This window comes from Loxodonta africana, chromosome 23 (genome assembly GCF_030014295.1).
Source record: "Loxodonta africana isolate mLoxAfr1 chromosome 23, mLoxAfr1.hap2, whole genome shotgun sequence".
Lineage (NCBI taxonomy): Eukaryota > Metazoa > Chordata > Mammalia > Proboscidea > Elephantidae > Loxodonta > Loxodonta africana.
Window position 1 is genome coordinate 2,782,739 of NC_087364.1, and position 20,516 is coordinate 2,803,254.

General features: G+C 43.9%; 1 protein-coding gene across 9 annotated transcripts in view; it reads right to left on the reverse strand.

The window, feature by feature from the left end:
- ARHGEF7 (Rho guanine nucleotide exchange factor 7) overlaps positions 1-20,516 on the reverse strand; it is a 159,470-nt gene that overhangs the window by 96,900 nt on the left and 42,054 nt on the right. For 2 of the 9 annotated variants that reach the window (XM_023553201.2, XM_064275218.1), the window contains exons 1-2: positions 5,530-5,973; positions 2,801-2,885 (exon numbers count right to left, since the gene is read on the reverse strand). The exons of 1 other annotated variant lie outside the window; for it this stretch is intronic. In XM_023553201.2, coding sequence (XP_023408969.1) covers positions 2,801-2,885; positions 5,530-5,643 — 199 coding nt within the window. In that variant the 5' untranslated portion in view covers positions 5,644-5,973. Of the gene's footprint in view, positions 1-2,501; positions 2,778-2,800; positions 2,886-5,529; positions 5,981-6,051; positions 6,193-11,608; positions 11,719-20,516 lie in introns of those variants that run through there. 6 more of the 9 variants (XM_064275222.1, XM_064275223.1, XM_064275220.1 and 3 more) reach the window with 5 other exon arrangements.

Consider the following 20,516-nt stretch of genomic DNA (forward strand, 5'->3'; position numbering starts at 1 on the left):
AGCCGTATTCATGATATTGCCTAGTTTATAAATTAAAACTCATTACTTTTTCTTCCTATTCTCTTCTGACCACTGCTTTTGCTAATTAGCATCCCCACTTAAAATACAGGCAGAGAAAGCATCTAAGATGAAATTCAAATTCGTCATGTTTCCTTCTATAAAAGCAACCTCCAGAGAAGTGTTTGACGGGAGCAGAGAGGTCAAATTAAGAGTTATTTGTAAATTCATTTATCTACACTATCCCTCATCCTGTCTGCCACAGAGACCTGTATCAACGATATCTCATTCAAAGCTTTTAAGCAGAGATGCGTATTTAAGTAGGCTTTTGACAGAAAGCACGTGTGGTTATGAAATGTGAATCCACCATAATCCGTGCCTGAGCTCACAGTTTGTTTTTTTAATTGAACTTTAGGTGAAGTTTTACAGAACAAACTAGTTTCTTACCAGTTAGTACACACATTGTTCTATGACACCGGTTAACAACCCCATGACATGTCAACACTCTCCCTTCTCAACCCTGGGCTCCCTATTACCAGCTTTCCTGTTCCTGCCTGCCTTCCAGGCCCTGCCCCAGGCCTGGTGCGCCCCTTTAGTCCTGTTTTGTTCCATGGGCCTGTTCAATCTCTGCCTGAAGGGTCCTTCTCAACCCTGGGTTCCCTATTACCAGCTTTCCTGTTTCTTCCTGCCTTCCAGGCCCTGCCCCAGGGCTGGTGCGCCCCTTTAGTCTTGTTTTGTTCCACGGGCCTGTTCAATCTCTGGCTGAAGGGTCCTTCTCAACCCTGGGTTCCCTATTACCAGCTTTCCTGTTCCCACCTGCCTTCCCGTCCCTGCCCCAGGGCTGGTGCGCCCCTTTAGTCTTGTTTTGTTCCATGGGCCTGTTCAATCTCTGGCTGAAGGGTGAACCTCAGGAGTGACCTCATCTTTCCCTTGTGTCTTTAGTTTTCTTCATTCTTCCTTGCTCCCGAAGGAGTGGGACCAGTGGAGTGCCTAGATGGCCATCCAAAGATTAAGACCCCAGACGCTACTCACCAAAGTAGAATGTAGAACATATTCTTTACAAACTATGTTATGCCAATTGAACTAGATGTTCCCTGAGACCGTGGTCCCCACAGCCCTCAGCCAGGCAATTCGGTCCCTCAGGGAGCTTGGATCTGTCTATGGAGCTACCATCACCTTGCCTTGTACAAGTTGATTTCACATATTTTTGTATTGAATTCCAATGTGATCTACTCCAAATATATTTCTCTTATCACCCACATCTTTACACAATTAATTTTCTTCCTTAGTATCTGTTCATTCATATTAAAGCTGTCATTTTTACAAGGTAGGAATATAGAGGTCAGCCTCATTGTCTAATTACCTTTGCAAAATGCCACAAACACTCATTTGCAAAACATCATTAAATGATGTGATGATTTTAGTTACTTAGATCTGCCTTTGTATACCTTCACTTTAAATATTTAATCACTCCTCTCCATTCATTCCCTTCTCCTGGATTTGGACCCTCACAATTTTCCTATACCTTGCTCACATAGGTTCTAATTTAATGTTACTTCCTAGGTGCTTTCATATAAGCAGGTCTACAAGGTTTTCAATGTGAAACCTTAGAAAGCCAAGCTGTGGAAACTTAGCCATGCCCAAGCGTCTGCCTGGGGAGACAGGGGCAGTAACAGCCTATCTGAAAGCACACCGTGAGACTGGAGGTAGCTCCGGATGGTGTTCTCCACCGACCAAGGCCTCACTTCCGGTTCTTCAACAGCTGGAAGCACCAGCATTTCCCTTTGCCCACTACGTCTCACCCAGTTAGTTAGTCAGGCAGTGGTGTAGCTCTTACAAAATGTGTGTTGTCAGATGGACTACAGGCAGTCCCTGCCCCACAGAGACGGATTACCAGAGCCAGGGATTATAACCCAGAAGTGATCACATCTGAAGGGCCGAGACGAAACTGAGAAGAGAGTCTTATAAAGTTTTCTGTCAAAAAAAAAAATCTTAAATTCTCTTCAGTTTCCTTCACAAATCTGAAGTTTAAAATCTGTAAATGGGGGGGGAGGGGGGAGACATTTTAAAATAAAAAAGCTAAGTACAGTTCCTTCTTTTTGAGTCACACAGTGACCCAAGACACAATTCCTCAGAGACCCCACAGGAACAGCCAAGGACTCCTCTCAGACTACCTCAGCATAGCTAAGGACTACAGAAAAACTCCTCACCTCATGGCAGTCTTAGAGCCTGTGGAAGGGGGCAAATTGGGTCTCCCAGTCTCCACCCCCACCTCTCTCCATTTAGGCCACAACTGAGGCTGCAGAACACTTCCAACCACAATGGTTGGCCATTGTGGCCTCAGGTGGCCTCAGGGGTCTCAGGAAGTTCTCCACTGGGGAGATGTTTACTTTAGAGCAGCCATTCCCTAGCCACACCCTAGGTCAGGATCTCACCTCCAAGCATACTGCTCATTGGATAGAAATTCTTAATTACCATAAAAACCCAGAGAAAGGCACTTCTACCTCTAAGATGACCCAGGAGTGTTCCCATGTGGACAAAGCATTGCTACTCTGCTATGCTTTCAGGGGAGAAACGTCTGTGCCCACAGAAAGTTAGCACATCTGAGACCCATCACAGGCCCTCGAGAGAAAGGCTGGTTCTAATGGGGGGAAAAATAGCAAAAGGAACAATTAAAAATTTACCACAACAAAAGCTTACTTCTTAAATTCAATAATGATTAGTTTCCCTTGCTAATAGAAAAATAAGCGTTTTCTCCCTTGTCTTCCCACCCCCTCAAGTTCAATAAAAAACAGAATCTTACCTGCTGTTACTTTATTTAGAGTCACTAAGGAACTGAGGACCTTGTTAAAATTCTGCCCCTGATACAAATCATTTGCATCAAACGTCTGAAAGGAAAAATTAAACAAGCAAAATTAGTAGAGTCTTAAGATGGATGTAGGATAAAGTAAGCTTCCCCACTCTGCATCCCACTTTGGAGAGTGGCGTCTGGGGTCTTAAACGTTAGTAAGTGGCCATCTAGGATGCATCAATTGGTCTCAACCCACCTGGAGCGGAGGAGAATGAAGAACACCAAAGACAGAAGGTAATTATGAGCCCAAGAGACAGAAAGGGCCACATAAACCAGAGAATACATCAGCCTGAGACCAGAAGAACTAGATGGTGCCCGGCTACAACCAATGACTGCCCTGACAGGGAACACAACAGAGAGCCCCCGGGGGAGCAGGAGAGCAGTGGGATGCAGACCCCAAATTCTCATAAGACGACCAGACTTAGTGGTCTGACTGAGACTAGAAGGGCCCCAGTGGTCACGGCCCCCAGACCTTCTGTTGGCCCAAGACAGGAACCATTCCCAAAGCCAACTCTTCAGACAGGGATTGGACTGGACAATGGGATAGAAAATGATCCTGGTTAAGAATGAGCTTCTTGAATCAAGTAGACACTTGAGACTATGTTGGCATCTCCTGTCTACAGGGGAGATTAGAGGGCAGAGAGGGTTAGAAGCTGGCGGAAGAGACATGAAAAGAGAGAGCAGAGGGAAGGAATGTGCTGTCTCATTGGGGGAGAGCAACTAGGAGTATATAGCAAGGTGTATATAAATTTTGGTATGAGAGACTGACTGGATTTGTAAACTTTTACTTAAAACACAATTTAAAAAATTTAAGTTCCCCCACAATGTGAGGATGCATGTACATAGGATTCTCAGTCGAAAATTATAAAGACGAAGGCACAGTCTGACAAAGTGAGGCCAAGTGAGCTCAGCTTCACAGTCTTGGGATAATGAGTTCCAGAAATGTCTTTTTATGCATATTTTAATCCTTGGCCTTGGACGAGCTTCCTAACCACCAGCTTCCCACCTCTGCTCCCCCATCTTTATAACCTGAAGCATGAGCTTTTATAGGTTATGAAGCCTAAGTGCTGCTGGCACCCATAAATGCTCAGGGGTTAGTCTGGCAATCCTTTCTCTTTAGATTAGGGCAGAGGCCGCCCACACACATAACAGGGGCTTCTTTTCTATTCACAGAAAAGGTAAAGTGACTCCATTCCAACGCTAGTAACCAGTTTACTGATTTTCATTGTTCTGAATTCCTCTACCCCTTTTTGACAACCAGGAATGACTTCCTAGGGTCCTTTATTCCGAAAATCCAAAATCCTTCATGTGACCTTGCAAAGCCTTCCACAGTCTGGTCCCTGGCTTCTCCAGGTCTTTCCACCACCTGTGTCCGTCACTGGGTGCTCTACGCCTTTACCTTTTTTCTATTCTGCTAACTCACCATGCCTCTTAAACAGATCTCGCCAGTGGTTCCCTTCTCGCTCTCTTCCTGGCTCTCCCTCCCTCATATGCCTTCCTGTCTCTTACTCATCTCACTTCCTGACAGAACACTTCCTGATAGCCTTGCTTCCCCCACCAGAGGAGACTAGGTCTCGCTGGCAGATTTATCACTATTGTAATTTTATGTTCATTACCTGCGTTCCACCACAGACAGGAGGGCAGTGAGCAAGGCTTATTTACCACACTGCATCTCCTAACACCTGGCAAAATGGCTGGCACACAGTAAAAACACTAATGTTTGTTGAATGGATAAGTAAACCAATCCATCCTGTGAATGCTAAAACTTTACTGTTAAGTGGAATTCTCAAAAAGAGAAGAAAAGCCATTCCAAAGCTGGATAATTAGTGCTATCTTACTCAAAAATCATTTTAAGCTAACAGTCTTCTGTCTGTAATTTCTGAAATGAGTAAAAATAGACATGAGCTATGTTTTAAACGTAGTAAAGCGTGACTAAACAAAAAAAGGAAATTTAGAAGTTGTAAACTACCTCAAGAAAGGCGATCAAATCACCGAGAGTCAAAAAAAGGGCCAAAACAGTTCACTTTTTAGAAGTTCAAAGAGAAAACTAAGTAGAACCATAAACTAAAAATGTTATGACTACATCTAAGCATTCTATAGACATTTACTGATACCAGATCTAACACAGATGAAGTACAAAGTCTAACTAACCGATTTGATCAGGCAGGTCCTTCCTGCAGAAAGAACTACCTCTTATAAAATAGACGACAGTCTTTAGAATCAGCTTATAATAACCAAAGTCCAAACCAAACCCACTGCCATCAAGTCAATTCCAACTCAGAGCGACCCTACAGGACAGAGTAGGGTTGCCCCACAGGGTTCTGAGGAGCAGCCGATGGATCCGAACTGCCAACCTTTTGGTTAGCAGCCAAGTTCTTAACCACTGAATCATCTTATGATACGGAATTTAATTCATTTGTTCTAATATCTATTATTAAGAAGAAATTCCAACTCAACTGAGAGCACTACTTTTTTAAATGACAAATATAGGTTAAAATGCTGTAAAAAATTAAACGTATTAATCTTATTCGGCCTCCGCTTACATATACATGTAATATAAAAGATTCCTAAACTGTAAAATACTGGATGTCTCTTTCAGCTTTGAAGTTCTAAACCTAAGAGCTTGGAAAATTCAAAGTCACGGTATTCTCCAAAAAGCACATATATGAGATTCTACTAACCTTCATTGTGGCAAGAAGCGAGTCACAAAACCCAGAATAACAGGATGTGAAAAACATCAAGTTTCCTGTTATTCCAGAACTATGTATCTTTCTTACTTGGATACTAGGAAGCATTTAATTGGTCAAAACTGCCCACCAATGGGCTTCAATATGACCTAAGAACTTAAATGAATATGCATATACACCACATTACTTAACAGGAAGCTAAACAATGAGATAAGACAAGTGTTTGCCACTTGGGGAAAAAAATGCATATTCTTTGCCAGTAAAATGTTTTGACTAAAAGCTCTTCTCTAGAAGAAGTAGGAATCTATTCCACAAAATGAAAAAACAAAAATCTTAGGAGTACAAAGAAAGCTTTTACTATGGGAATAAGATGAAAGTCTCATTAGACCTGTACAGAACTACTGCTGCAAAAAACAAGTCAACGTGTAAGAGAATTATCAAGACACTGAACAAGCTAGGCTGTCTGCTAGGGCTAGGACAAAATAAACGTGTAGTCTTACAAAGAGCGAATCCTACCCTCCAGCCTTTCCTCTCATCCCGTGTCTGGTACTGAGATGGTGGTGGGTGCTTTAAAGAGCAGCAGAGTCTGACTTGTGGCAACAGAAGTAAGGAAACAGGACGGAATCGGAAGTCATATTCTGTCGTCTCCAAGCCTGCCTGAAACAGGAGGGAAGGAAGCGGACGTCATATTATGTTGTCTCCAAGCCTGCCTTCAGGTTCCCTCTGAAGCAGTGACTCTCAACATGAGTAGCACATCAGAATCTCCTGAGAGAACAGTTAAAATTCCAGACCAGTTAAATCAGAATCTCTAAGAAAAGGAACCAAAAAACAAAACCCACTGCTGTCGAGTCGATGCCAACTCACAGCGACCCTATAGGACAGAGCAGAACTGCCCCATCGGGTTTCCCTGGTGGATTCAAACTGCCGACCTTTTGGTTAGCAGCCGTAGCTCTTAGCCACTACGCTACCAGGGTTTCCAAGAAAAGGAACCAGGCACTAAAAACTCTCCAAGGGACTTCAAAGTGCAGCCAAGGTTGAGAAGCACTTCCCTGGAGTGATGGTAAGGGTCCTTATGAATCGTACACACTGATGATAGGTTCACAAAAGCAAGAATGGACACACCACCCCTTATAAGCACAGTACTATGGGGAGAGGGGAGCCCTGGTGGCGCAGTGGTCAAGAGCTCGGCTGCTAACCAAAAGGCTGGCAGTTTGAATTCATCAGATGCTCCCTCGTAACGCTACAGAGCAGCTCTACCCTGTCCTGTAGGGTGGCTGCGAGTCAGAATCAACTCCACAGCAAGGGGTCAACTACAGGGAGAGGGCTGGTTACATATAAGAGGAAGGAGCACTGAATACCCAACAGCTCTCAGAATCTATCCATTTGGAAACTCACCCTTACCTGTACAGTTATGTCAATTACATGTACAGTGGAATCATCCTATGTTCCCAAAATAAAATTATCTTAACAGTTTTCCACCAAAGAACTCCTAACAGTATTTCATTTGTTATTTATAGTATATTTTTAATATTTTGCTTTTAATAGAAGCAAAACTACATAAGGAAACATATAACAAACACCCAACAATGCAGAGCATTCTGCAGTTCTGAGTAGGACCCAAAAATACTTCCTAAAGTTTCTACCGTCTCCACCAAGGGGAAGACACGGAAAGCTGAACTAATACGAGCCGCACACGGTGTGAAGGAGGCAGGATGGTGCTGTAAAAAGGGCAAAGCCTGTACAGTTAAACACTTCCAAATTTAAATTCTGCCACCTGTTTGTCAGAACTTAGATCGTCTACTTAACTGCTCCGAGCCTCCGGTTCCTCATCCTTAAAATAGAAATAATAACACCCATTTCATACTGTTAATGTGAAGAACAAGTGTGATACTGATGATGACAGGAACAACGGTAGGGTTAGCAGCCTGCAACTGCCACGTACCCTCAGAAAAGGAAATCTTGGATATGAAGTCTCAAGGTTCCCTGTAAAAACTAATCTACTCATAACTATGTTCTTCCTACCCCCCCAAAAAACTTGGTTTTAAAAAACACAAAAAAAACCCTCAATTTCACTGAACATACAGAAAAACCATCTACTTTACATAAAGTTCAATCATCTCATTTTACAGACGAAGAAAATGAAGCCAAAAGTAAAACGACTTTTTCAACTCTTGAGTCACCAGGATTTATGCTATGCCATTATATTTGTATCCTGTTTACAATCCCATTAATAAACAATTGAAGTCTATCTGTTAACAAAACTGGAGGAGGGAGAATGAGAGAACAAGTTCATTTTGGATTCTTCTAGGTTTTTATTTTACTGGAAGAAGGAAGCACCTCTCTGATCACAACCCATCCACAAAGCCCTCACTCTTCTCCCACCAGAAGGCCGACATGATCAAGAAAAATCTACAGGTTCACTTCCAAATGATCTGCATTGGCAATGGGCCAGGGTGGCGGTTATTTGACAGTTCTGAACTCTGCATGTGAATGAGCACTTTACGAGAAAGCCAGACATGCAGACAGCAGGAACACCACCATTTCTTCCTTAAGAAGAAGAGTGGTGACGACAGGAGAGGCATCAAAGAAACTCAGGCTTCAAGTCTTTCACACTGTTTGCAAAAACTGTTTCTCAGGTACCTGAATTGCAGGTGGCATTATTTCGGAAAAATATCAGGCCTTATATAAAATATACCAATACGCGTTTAAACAGAGAAAGGGTACAAAGTGCCAGGCTAAGACTAAAAATAAAGGAAGCGAGACAGAAATTATCAGAGAAAGACTTCTGCAGTACTCAGTAACCATCAGAATATTCGAGCGTTCTGGCTCAGCAACGAAGAGGACTTTCACACAATCTTGTGAAGGAAGGGCTGGCTACAGGTGTGAGTTACGTGCAGCTTCTAAAGGGAAGGAGAAGCTACAGATCTAGAAAATAACGTGATCCACAGTGACCAACAACAAGAGGCTCTCTTCTGACTGATTTCTGATCACCACTAATATTTAAAACTAACTGAACTCTGGCCCCTACTCAAAACAGATAAAAATGTCTGCAATACTTCATTCATGTTCTTCCTTACTTTGCCTTCACTTATACAGTCACTGAGCACCTATTAAAAAGCCAGACACTCGTTCTCTTCAACCGATCAGTGTCACGGAAAACCAGGCTGTTCTAGATTTTGAAAGATTTAAGAAACAACCAGATACAACAAACGGTTCTAGACTGAATTCTGTCTTGGAGAAATCAGCTATAAATGACATTGTTTGGCAACTGGAGGAATCTGAATACAGACTAAAATTGTTAGGTATGACGTTATTTTGGCTACGTAAGAAAATGTTCTTATTTTTGAAAAGATGCATTCTGAAGTACTTAGGGGTGGAATGTCATGATAAATATTTTAAAAACTATTTGCCACTGAGTTCATTTATGACTCGTGGCAACCCCATGTGTTCCAGTGTAGAACTGTGGGCACAGGATTTCCAGTGGCTGTGACCTTTCGGAGGCAGACAGCAGGACTTCCTTCTGAGGTGCCTCTCTCTGGGTGGACTTGAACAGCCAACCTTTCAGTTAGCAGCTCAGTGTGTTAACCACCTGTACCACCTTGCTACTCCAATGGAGTTGTTTATTAACATCGCAAAATCTAACAAGAGCTGACTAATACATCCATATTTTATATTTTCCCCAACAGAACTTAAAAAGGAGAGAGTACATCTCCAAAACAAATACGTATATACATTAATAACTAAGTGTGGTACAATGGATCGTATTTTTTTCTTCTTGTCATGGTCTTATAACTCCCACCAAATGAGTGGGTGGGACTATGCAAATAAGGTGCTATGCCCCCCCACACACACACACACAGCTTGCTAACAATGCAAATAAAGTACACAACTCCTTGTGGGGGGAGACTATGCAAGTAAGGTGTGTGGAATCCTAACGAGAGGATCGGTCGATTTTGCCATCCGGCAGGCTTAAAATAAGCCATCCCAGAGACAGAAAAGGGGGGCCTTGCTACCACCAAGAAAGAAGAGCTGGGGGCAGAGAGTGTCCTTTGGACCCGGGGTCCCTAGGCTGAGAACCTCACAGACCCAGGAGACAGCTGTAAACCAGAGACAGCACAAGACGGCATGAAACAATGGCAAGCGTGGCCCAGAAACGGCAGGTGCAGAACCAGATCCGCAGGAGACAGCAGAGTGGGCTTCCGGGCCCACCAGCAAGAAAGCTGAGCGCCTTCAGGAAAGAGGCTTGCTGACAGAGTATCTCCGGCGGGCGGTCGGCAGAACCAGGCTCGCCAACCCACGGAACAAGCAAGAGGGCTGAGCGCCTTCGGGCCAAGGCTTCCTGATGGGGTAGGGATGCCCCTGAGCACTTACTGGTGTTGTTAAAGAACTCTGCAACACTTCCCCAAAGAGGACAGAGGCAATGCAAAAAGGCCAAGAGCCAGAAAGAGGGCTGCCTACAGGCACGGCTGTGAAGAAGCTGTCCTGATCGAACAACTGTATCCTGAGTCATTTCTGATCCTGAGTTGTACCCTGTTACTTCCCCCAAAAAACCCATAATCACAAATTTACTGTGAGTTCTGTGTGGCCATTGCAACAAATTATTAAACCCAGCAGAGACATAAAGTACTGTGGCTGGGACAGCTGGTATCAAGACTGGTAAAAAGGCTGGAGAGAGGAGGCATGTCTGACCTCTGCCTCATAGGAATCAGCCTTGGGCTGATGCGGGTAATGATTCTCTCTCCTGCCCCTTGTGACGCTGGCGGAGGAGGTCAGACACTCCATCATCGCGCCATTTTCTCACTAAGTGAAGTGGTCAGTCATTCAGAGTAAGGCTATTTTAACACTTGATGGTAGACGTTAGTATCCCTCAGTTGGCTGAGACAGATACAGAATTCTCTGCTCTTCAAAATAAAAAAGACTACTCCCAACAAAGTGCTTACCACTCCATACCAAACAAGTTTTCCCTTCTTTCCCAATATATTTTAAACACAATGTGACAAAAATGTGGCAGTCTGCTCCAGTAAACGTTACAGCCTTGGAAACTCTACAGAGCAGTTCTACACTGTCCTATAGGGTCGCCATGGGTCGGAATCAATGTAACAGCACCAGATGTGGGTTTGGTTTGCTAGTTATGTATTTCTACGAGCAAACTGCTCTAGAACTTAGTGTCTAAAAACAACACACATTTATTATCTCACAGTATCTGTGTTTCAGCGTTTCTGCAGCGACTTAGTTTGCTTCAGGGTCGCTCACAAGTTTGCAATCAAGACTATCACCTGGAGCTACAGTCATCTGTAGGCTTGACTGAGGCTGAGACCTATTTCCAAGACGGCTCAATCACATGGCTGTTGGCAGCAGGCCTCAGTCCCTCCTTACACGTCGCCATAACATGGATGATGGCTTCCCACAGAATGAGTGATCCAAGAGAGAGCAAGCAAGAAGGAAACTACGATGCCTTTACAATCCAGTACCAAAAGTCACACACACCATATTCCATTCATTAGAAGTGAGACATTAGCCCAATTCACACTCAAGGGAATGAGAACAAGACTCTGCTTTTTGAAAGGAGGAATATCAAAAAATGTGAAGACATTATTTCTTCAAACCACCAGAGTACCTACCCACTATTTAAATCCTACCTTCATGTCCTACCTTTTTCTCGTCAAATTGAGTTCCCACACTTTCTAATTAGATATGTGAGATACTGTACCCATCACAGTGTTAACACAACCTCTTACAGAGAAAGGGGCCAGTCTCCCAGGTAACAAGAAGTCATCTCAATCTTAGTGACACTCTGGAAGGCTCCCCTAACGCGGCCCAAATAGTAGTGAGTTTGTCCCATTCTAACTTCCAAATTAACGGTAAGTACTGAAAATCAGGACTATCTTATACACCATATAGCAAAAATAGAAAAGCAAACTTTATGTAACCAAATAGACTGTGTTATACATCATATAGCGAAGGTCTTATTAGTCAGGAAACTTCCGCTTGCAAGCAAGTGAAACCCAACTCAAACTGAATTAAACCAAAAGAAGAAATCACTGGTTCACGTAACAAAAGTCAGGAAATGTACCTGCTTCAAGAATGGCAAGTGCCACAGGCTCAAAACAGGAAACTTCCTGCGGCATCTCGGTGCTCTGCCTTCTTCAGCGTGGGCTACAACTTCAGGAAACTTCCTGCGGCATCTCGGTGCTCTGCCTTCTTCAGCGTGGGCTACAACTTCAGGAAACTTCCTGCGGCATCTCGGTGCTCTGCCTTCTTCAGCGTGGGCTACAACTTCAGGAAACCTCCTGCGGCATCTCGGTGCTCTGCCTTCTTCAGCGTGGGCTACAACTTCAGGAAACCTCCTGCGGCATCTCGGTGCTCTGCCTTCTTCAGCGTGGGCTACAACTTCAGGAAACTTCCTGCGGCATCTCGGTGCTCTGCCTTCTTCAGCGTGGGCTACAACTTCAGGAAACTTCCTGCGGCATCTCGGTGCTCTGCCTTCTTCAGCGTGGGCTACAACTTCAGGAAACCTCCTGCGGCATCTCGGTGCTCTGCCTTCTTCAGCGTGGGCTACAACTTCAGGAAACTTCCTGCGGCATCTCGGTGCTCTGCCTTCTTCAGCGTGGGCTACAACTTCAGGAAACTTCCTGCGGCATCTCGGTGCTCTGCCTTCTTCAGCGTGGGCTACAACTTCAGGAAACTTCCTGCGGCATCTCGGTGCTCTGCCTTCTTCAGCGTGGGCTACAACTTCAGGAAACTTCCTGCGGCATCTCGGTGCTCTGCCTTCTTCAGCGTGGGCTACAACTTCAGGAAACTTCCTGCGGCATCTCGGTGCTCTGCCTTCTTCAGCGTGGGCTACAACTTCAGGAAACTTCCTGCGGCATCTCGGTGCTCTGCCTTCTTCAGCGTGGGCTACAACTTCAGGAAACCTCCTGCGGCATCTCGGTGCTCTGCCTTCTTCAGCGTGGGCTACAACTTCAGGAAACTTCCTGCGGCATCTCGGTGCTCTGCCTTCTTCAGCGTGGGCTACAACTTCAGGAAACTTCCTGCGGCATCTCGGTGCTCTGCCTTCTTCAGCGTGGGCTACAACTTCAGGAAACTTCCTGCGGCATCTCGGTGCTCTGCCTTCTTCAGCGTGGGCTACAACTTCAGGAAACTTCCTGCGGCATCTCGGTGCTCTGCCTTCTTCAGCGTGGGCAAAACAGGAAACTTCCTGTGGCATCTCGGTGCTCTGCCTTCTTCAGCGTGGGCAAAACAGGAAACTTCCTGTGGCATCTCGGTGCTCTGCCTTCTTCAGCGTGGGCAAAACAGGAAACTTCCTGTGGCATCTCGGTGCTCTGCCTTCTTCAGCGTGGGCAAAACAGGAAACTTCCTGTGGCATCTCGGTGCTCTGCCTTCTTCAGCGTGGGCAAAACAGGAAACTTCCTGTGGCATCTCGGTGCTCTGCCTTCTTCAGCGTGGGCAAAACAGGAAACTTCCTGTGGCATCTCGGTGCTCTGCCTTCTTCAGCGTGGGCAAAACAGGAAACTTCCTGTGGCATCTCGGTGCTCTGCCTTCTTCAGCGTGGGCAAAACAGGAAACTTCCTGTGGCATCTCGGTGCTCTGCCTTCTTCAGCGTGGGCAAAACAGGAAACTTCCTGTGGCATCTCGGTGCTCTGCCTTCTTCAGCGTGGGCAAAACAGGAAACTTCCTGTGGCATCTCGGTGCTCTGCCTTCTTCAGTGTGGGCAAAACAGGAAACTTCCTGCGGCATCTCGGTGCTCTGCCTTCTTCAGCGTGGGCTACAACTTCAGGCATGTTCTCCTTCAGGACGGCCACCGGCAGCCCCAGGCCTATACAGCCCAGCACTTCAGCAACCTTGGCTGCACATCGCTGACCCAGCTTGAGTCACATCTGCCACGTCCATCACGTGAACCAATTATGTGGCCAGTGAAGGAGAGCTGTACAAGTGGCAAACAATTACGCACACAGTATTCTGGCCAAATCAGTCACGTATAGGCAATTCTGGCATCTGGTACACCTGCCGACACGCATGTAACTTACAGTGCAAAGATTAAAACAGCCCACGTGTAACCGCCTGACATTACTGCAGCACTAGGGTGACACAAATGCAAACAAATGGGACCCGATACAGAACGATCCGTCTGTAGTCACCTCTACAGTACCACACTGCCTTCACACACACCTCCTCCCCAGTACCCTCGGCGACGAGCCACGGCAACCTGGGCCAATCGCAGAAACTCAGAGATATCACAAACCACCACAGCCAACTCTGTACCACCTTGAAATAGTGATATAAAAGCAATAATAGAGCAATTAACACCTAACTAATGTCACTGGCAATCACACCTCTAGGTGCGCCCAAAGTGACAATGCCAGGGAACACACAAGAAAGGCCTGCTTTTCCTTTTCCCTCACTTTTCATCTCAGTACTAAGAGAGAAACCCCGACAATGTAACACCGACAGCACACCTTCTCAACTCCTTGTAGCTTTAATATTCTAAATGCAGCTGGTCACGTCAGTTCCACCAATGAGTTTAAGAAGAAACTATTTTTGACACAAGAAATTTTTCCTTCTGGAACAGTTTGGGAGTGAGGTTTTCTAAGTTTAAAAATATAATTCTGTCCCATCACACTGTCAAATGGAATTTGTGATTTTAGAACAAGAGCGAGTAAAAACGAATCTTAAATAAGTTGTGCTATTTAAGTTCAACGCAAATGGTCCACGTTGTCAGGGACTGCGAGAAGCAGAGTTTGTGCCTTCCTGGCTTGTGTAAACTGTGTACTTAATTCCACCCATTCCTACACCCCAGGGAAAAGATTATGTCTGATGATGGAATCTACAACACATCGCACTTTCACCCAATACGCCCCTAAACAGTTTTTTCCAGTTTAAAATGGGAAATAAATTTTATACAATTTTAGGCATTCCACTGTCTCAACACTCAAAGCACTAGGACAGGAAACACTTCTATGAAAAAGAAACCCACCCCCTGCGGAGCTGATTCTGACTTACAGCAATCCTACAGGACAGAGCAGAACAGCCCCACAGGGTTTCCAAGGCTGTAAATTTTTATAGAAGCACAGTTTTGTCCTGTGGAGCGGCTGGTGGGTTTGAACCACCAAGCTCTGGGTTAAGGGCTGAGCGCTTTTAACTACTGTGCAACCAGGGCTCCTGAAAAAGAAATAACAGCCAAATATTTCAGATATAGCTTCCAGGAAGGGCAAGGATTGGGGGGGTTGGGGGAGGAGGGGAGGGCAGCCAAGAGCAAAGTAATGAGAAGGCAAGAAAACTGATTTAATAAAAGTTCTGGTAACTCTTCATTCACCAGTCTAGGGCCATTCGGCAAAAAAGAAAAGAAAAAAAAAAGACACAGCTAGGGAAGATGAAGCATAAGCAGGCAGGAAAAAAAAAATCTGTTGAGGACCACCATGTGTCATACCATCTGTGTACAGCCTTTAACCCTCACAATAGTTGGGTATCATGATACCCAACTATTGTGAGGGTTAAAGGTTAATTTTATTCTATAGATGGACAAGATCAGGCTCAAAAGACTGTTTGACAAAGTCTACAAAGACAGAACAAGGATCTGGACGAAGGTGAGTCTGGCCCAAGTTTTATCCGCTACACCACACTGCTTGCATTGCTTCCCAAACCTGCCACTGTCAGCCAGGAGAAGGAAAGGTGAAACGGTGTGTAAAGAGGAGCCAGGCTTGCCACTGGAGAGTGGGGTGCCAGCACGGTTACCACACGCAGGCTGGGTGCAGCAGCCCGAAGAGAGAGAAGTGGCTTCCGCCACAAGACAAGGCATAGGCTCAGCATTCCCACCAATCTTCCTACTCTTGTTCACTCAAGTTTTATATCCAAGTGCTAACAATACAAGCCTGCTAAGCAACTGTCTTCTATCACCAGAATTCAGACACTTACTGCAAACGATCAAAAGAACACGAGCAAGTATGCTACACCTTCTTGGGCTAACAAGAGATGAAGTGTTAACATTTAGAACAAGTAAAGACAAATACACTACATAAACCATAAACTCAAAGGCAAGTAGTTACAAACATTCAAGACTTGAGAAACGCGTTTCGAGGTGGTGGACTGAAAACATGTATTTGTCTTCCACTGCTTCAAGGTTCCACGGAAACAACAGAAAAGAAAGGTTTCAAAAAATAATAAAGAAGAAATCCATAGCTGTGATTAAAAAAAAAAAAAAGAGGGAAGATGCTACCAGCAGTCTGAAAAGTTTTAGAAAATCCTTGAAGATAATAAGTAGTTGGAATCTGACTGACCGAGAAATCAGAGCAGTCCATGATAAGGCAACTGAGAGCAGTTCTGAGAGAACCCTGGAGGACTACCAAGGCAAGAACCACCAAACACAAAGAACAGGGATAAGAAATGCACCTTAATGTGTTAATGAGTTACAGCACGACACGAGGTCAAGCCCCTTCCTCTGGGATATAGAGCCCAGCACCCAAGACCCTCTCTCTAAAGAAGAGGAGGCTGCCCGCACTGGACTCCCAGTGTGAGTGATGAACCTGAGGCGCTCCAAAACCTCAGGAGACACCAAGAGGAAAAGGCAGGAAAGGAAATCCTACCCAAAAATGAAATTCCCAAAGAGCTTTACCACTGGAATAAAGCCTCTTTTCGTTCCATATTTACAGTGGGACATGGGAAATGCAGCACAGACGAAGATCTAATTGTTTAATTCTTTTCAACAAGGCTTTTCTGCCTGCTCTTAGCCACCAGCCACACAGCCTACAATGAAACTTTCCTGTGGCCAGTCTCCCACTCATCCAAGGGAGAAGCTTACTACTGGATCTTTGTAACTGTACATGTCAGCTACTAATATTAATTAACGGGCCCTTTTTCCATAAATACAAATAACCAATCAAGGTCACACATGACAGAAAAAAATACTATAAAAGAGAACCACCGACTGCCTGTTCCAAACAAGATAGCGGAGAAAGACTTGTCCTTATTTCTCCACCTTGCTGGTGGTAATTGCGACGGAGTTCTCCAGCTGTTGTGGTTGTTGTCATCAGGTGCTGTTAAGTCAGCTCCAGGCTCATAGCAACTGTATGTACGATGTAACGAAACACCACCCGGTCCTGTGCCATGCTCACAATCATTATGTTTGAGCCAGCTGTTGCAGCCACTGTTTCAATCCATCTTGTTGAGGGTCTTCCTCTTTTTCACTGACCCCGCTATCTTACCAAATATGATGTCCTTCTCCAGGGACTGGTTCCTCCTGATAACATGTCCAAAGAACACAGGAGCATTCTGGTTGTACTGCCTCAAGGACAGATTTGTTTGTTCTTCTGGCAGTCCATTCGGTATATTCTATATTCTCAGCTAACACCATAATTCAAATGCATCAGTTCTTCTTTGGTCTTCCTCATCCAGCTTTTTCACACGCATATACAGCAACTGAAAATACCAGGGCTTGGGTCAGGCACACCTTAGCCCTCGGAATGACATCTTTGCTTTTTAACACTTTTAAAAGGTCTTTTGTGACCTACAGATACAATGCAATCCTGATTAAAATTCCAATGACATTTTGTAATGAGATGGAGAAACAAATCACCAACTTCATATGGAAGGGAAAGAGGCCCCAGATAAGTAAAGCATTACTGAAAAAGAACAAAGTGGGAGGCCTTACTCTACCTGATTTTAGAACCTATTATACCACCACAGTAGTCAAAACAGCTTGGTACTGGTACAACAACAGATACACAGACCAATGGAACAGAATTGAGAATCCAGACATAAATCCGTCCACATATGAGCAGCTGATATTTGACAAAGGCCCAAAGTCAGTTAAATGGGGAAAAGACAGTCTCTTTAACAAATGGTGCTGGCATAACTGAATATCCATCTGCAAAAAAATAAAACAAGACCCATACCTCACACCATGCACAAAAACTAACTCAAAATGGATCAAAGACATAAACAGAAAATCTAAAACAATAAAGATCATGGAAGAAAAAATAAGGACAATGGCAGGAGCCCTAATTCATGGCATAAACAGTATACAAAACATTACTAACAATGCACAAACACCAGAAGAGAAACTAGATAACTGGGAGCTCCTAAAAATCAACACCTGTGCTCATCCAAAGACTTCACCAAAAGAGCAAAAAGACTACCTACAGACTGGGAAAAAGTTTTTGGCTACGACAAATCCAATCAGCGTCTGATCTCTAAAATCTACATGATGCTACAAAAACTCAACAACGAAAGGACAAATAACCCAATTAAAAAATGGGCAAAGGACATGAACAGGCACTTCATTAAAGACGACATTCAGGTAGCTAACGGATACATGAGGAAATGCTCACAATCATTAGCCATTAGAAAAATGTAAATCAAAACTACAATGAGATGTGCCTCAGCCCAACAAAGCTAGCATTAATCCAAATTGATTTGGCACTTCTTTAAAAAGCTAAAAATAGAACTACTATACAATCCAGCAATCCCACTCCTTGGAATAAATCCTGGAGAAATAAGAGCCCTCACACAAACAGATACACACACACCCACGTTCACTGCAGCACTGTTTACAATAACAAAAAGATTGAAGCAACCACCGTGCCCGTCAACAGATGAATGGATAAATAAATTATGGTATATTCACACAATGGAAAACTACGCATTGATAAAAAACAATGATGAATCCATGAAACATCTCATAACATTGGAGGAACCTGGAAGGCATTATGCTGAGTGAAATTATTAAGCTGCAAAAGGACAAATATTTTATGAGACCACTATTGTAAGAACTCAAGAAAAAGCTGAAACACAGAAGAAAATATTATTTGATGGTTACAAGGGTGAGTAGCCAGGGAGAGGGGTATTCACTAACTAGATTAAAAAAAAAAAAAAGTAGGTAGCAGACAGGAATTATTTTAGGTGAAGGGAAAGACAACACATAATACAGGGGAGGTAAGCACAACTGGACTAAAACAAAAGCTAAGAAGTTTCCTGAATACAACCAAACACTCCGAAGGCCAGAGTAGCAGGGCCACGGGGGTCTGGGGACCATGGTTTCAGGGGCCATCCAGGTCAACTGGCATAACAAAATATGTTAAGAAAACATTCTGCATCCCACTTTGGTGAGTGGCGTCTGGGGTCTTAAACACTAGCAAGAGGCCATCTAAAATGCAACAACTGGTCTCAACCCACCTGGACCAAAGGAGAATGAATACAAAAGACACAAGGTAATTATGAGCCCAGGAGACAGAAAGGGCCACATAACCAGAGATTACATTAGCCTGAGACGAGAAGAGCTGGATGGTGCCTGGCTACCATCCCTGACAAGGAACACAACAGAGAAGTCCTAATGGAGCAGGAGAACAGTGGGATGCAGACCTCACATTCTCATAAAAAGACCAGACTTAATGGTTTGACTGAGACTGGAGGGATCCTGGAGGTCATGGTCCCCATACGCTCTGTTAGCCCAAGACTGGAACCATTCTCGAGGCCAACTCTTCAAACAGGGACTAGCCTGGACTACAAGACACAAAATGATACTGGTGAGGAGTGAGCTTCTCGGCTCAAGTAGACGACATGAGATTATGTGGGCAGCTCCTGTCTGGAAGTGAGATGAGAAGGCAGAAGGGGACAGGAGCTGGTTGAATGGTCACGGGGAACATAGGGTGGAGAGGAGGAGTGTGCTGTCTTATTAGGAGGAGAGCAGCTAGGAGTACATAGCAAGGTGTGTATGAGTTTTTGTATGAGAGACTGACTTGATTTGTAAACTTTCACTTAAAGCATAATCTAAAAAAAAAAAAAAGGTCTTTTGTAGCATATCCACCCAGTGCAATACGGTGTTTGATTTTTTGACTGCTGCTTCCATAGGTATTGATTGCAGATTCAAGTAAAATTAAATTCTTGACAACTTCAATATTTTCTCTGTTTATCATAATGTTGCCTACTGGTCCAGTTGTGAGGATTTCTGTTTTCTTTACGTTGAGGTGTAATCCATACTGAAGGCTATAGTCTTTGATCTTTACCAGTAAATGCTTCAAGTCTGATTCACTTTCAGCAAGCTAGGTTATGTTATCTGCATACCACAGAAATTGTTAATGAGTCTTCCTCCAATCCTGATGCTACATTCTTCTTCATACAGTCAAGCTTCTGGGATTATTTGCTCAGCAAGAGAAAGATAATGGGGCTGAAAGTCTTTGAAGAAATAATGGCCGAAACTTCCTGAATCTGGTTCAAGAGGATAAAGATTTACCCAGAAAACCAAAAAAGATAATTAAGGAAACAAAGAACATTAGGAAAACCTCTGATTGATATCCTCAGAGACTAAGAAGATATTGCAGAGATATCTAAAGAAATGGCGGAAGAGAATATCATGAAATAACAAACAGATCCATAAAGAGTTAATGGAAATTAAGGATGCTTTCTAAAATAAAAAATGTAATCGACAGACTGATAACAGAATGGACTCGGCTGAAGACAAAGCTGGTGGTTCAGAAGATAAAGGTGAGGAGATCATCCACACCCAGATAAAACAAAAAATATGACAAAGACAAAAAAACATGAAGGACAAATTCAGGAAATCCAATATTCACATAATGGTAATTACACACTTGTAACAGCAGAGAACAGGAATGATTCGAGCAGAGAAAATAAAGAAATAATAGATGAAACTTCCCCTGAGCTAAAGATAGACAAAAGTGTTCATACTGGAAAAGGCCAAATACCAAAGTGGGATACAAGAAAAAGACGCACACCTAGACGTATCCTTATGGGAATGTGAGGACTTGGAGGACCAAGAAAAATCAGAATGCTTCTGTCAAGAGAAGCTGGTTTCACACAGGAACAAGCCTCCCACGGAGAGGAGGATTCCCATCAGCAACCCTGGGGTCTAGAAGACACTGGAGCTAGGTGCCCCTCTTCTTCCCAATTCTGAAGTTTAATTATTTGAATCTAGAATTCTACACTCAGACAGCCATGAATCAAATGTGAGGTTACAGGCATTTTCAGAC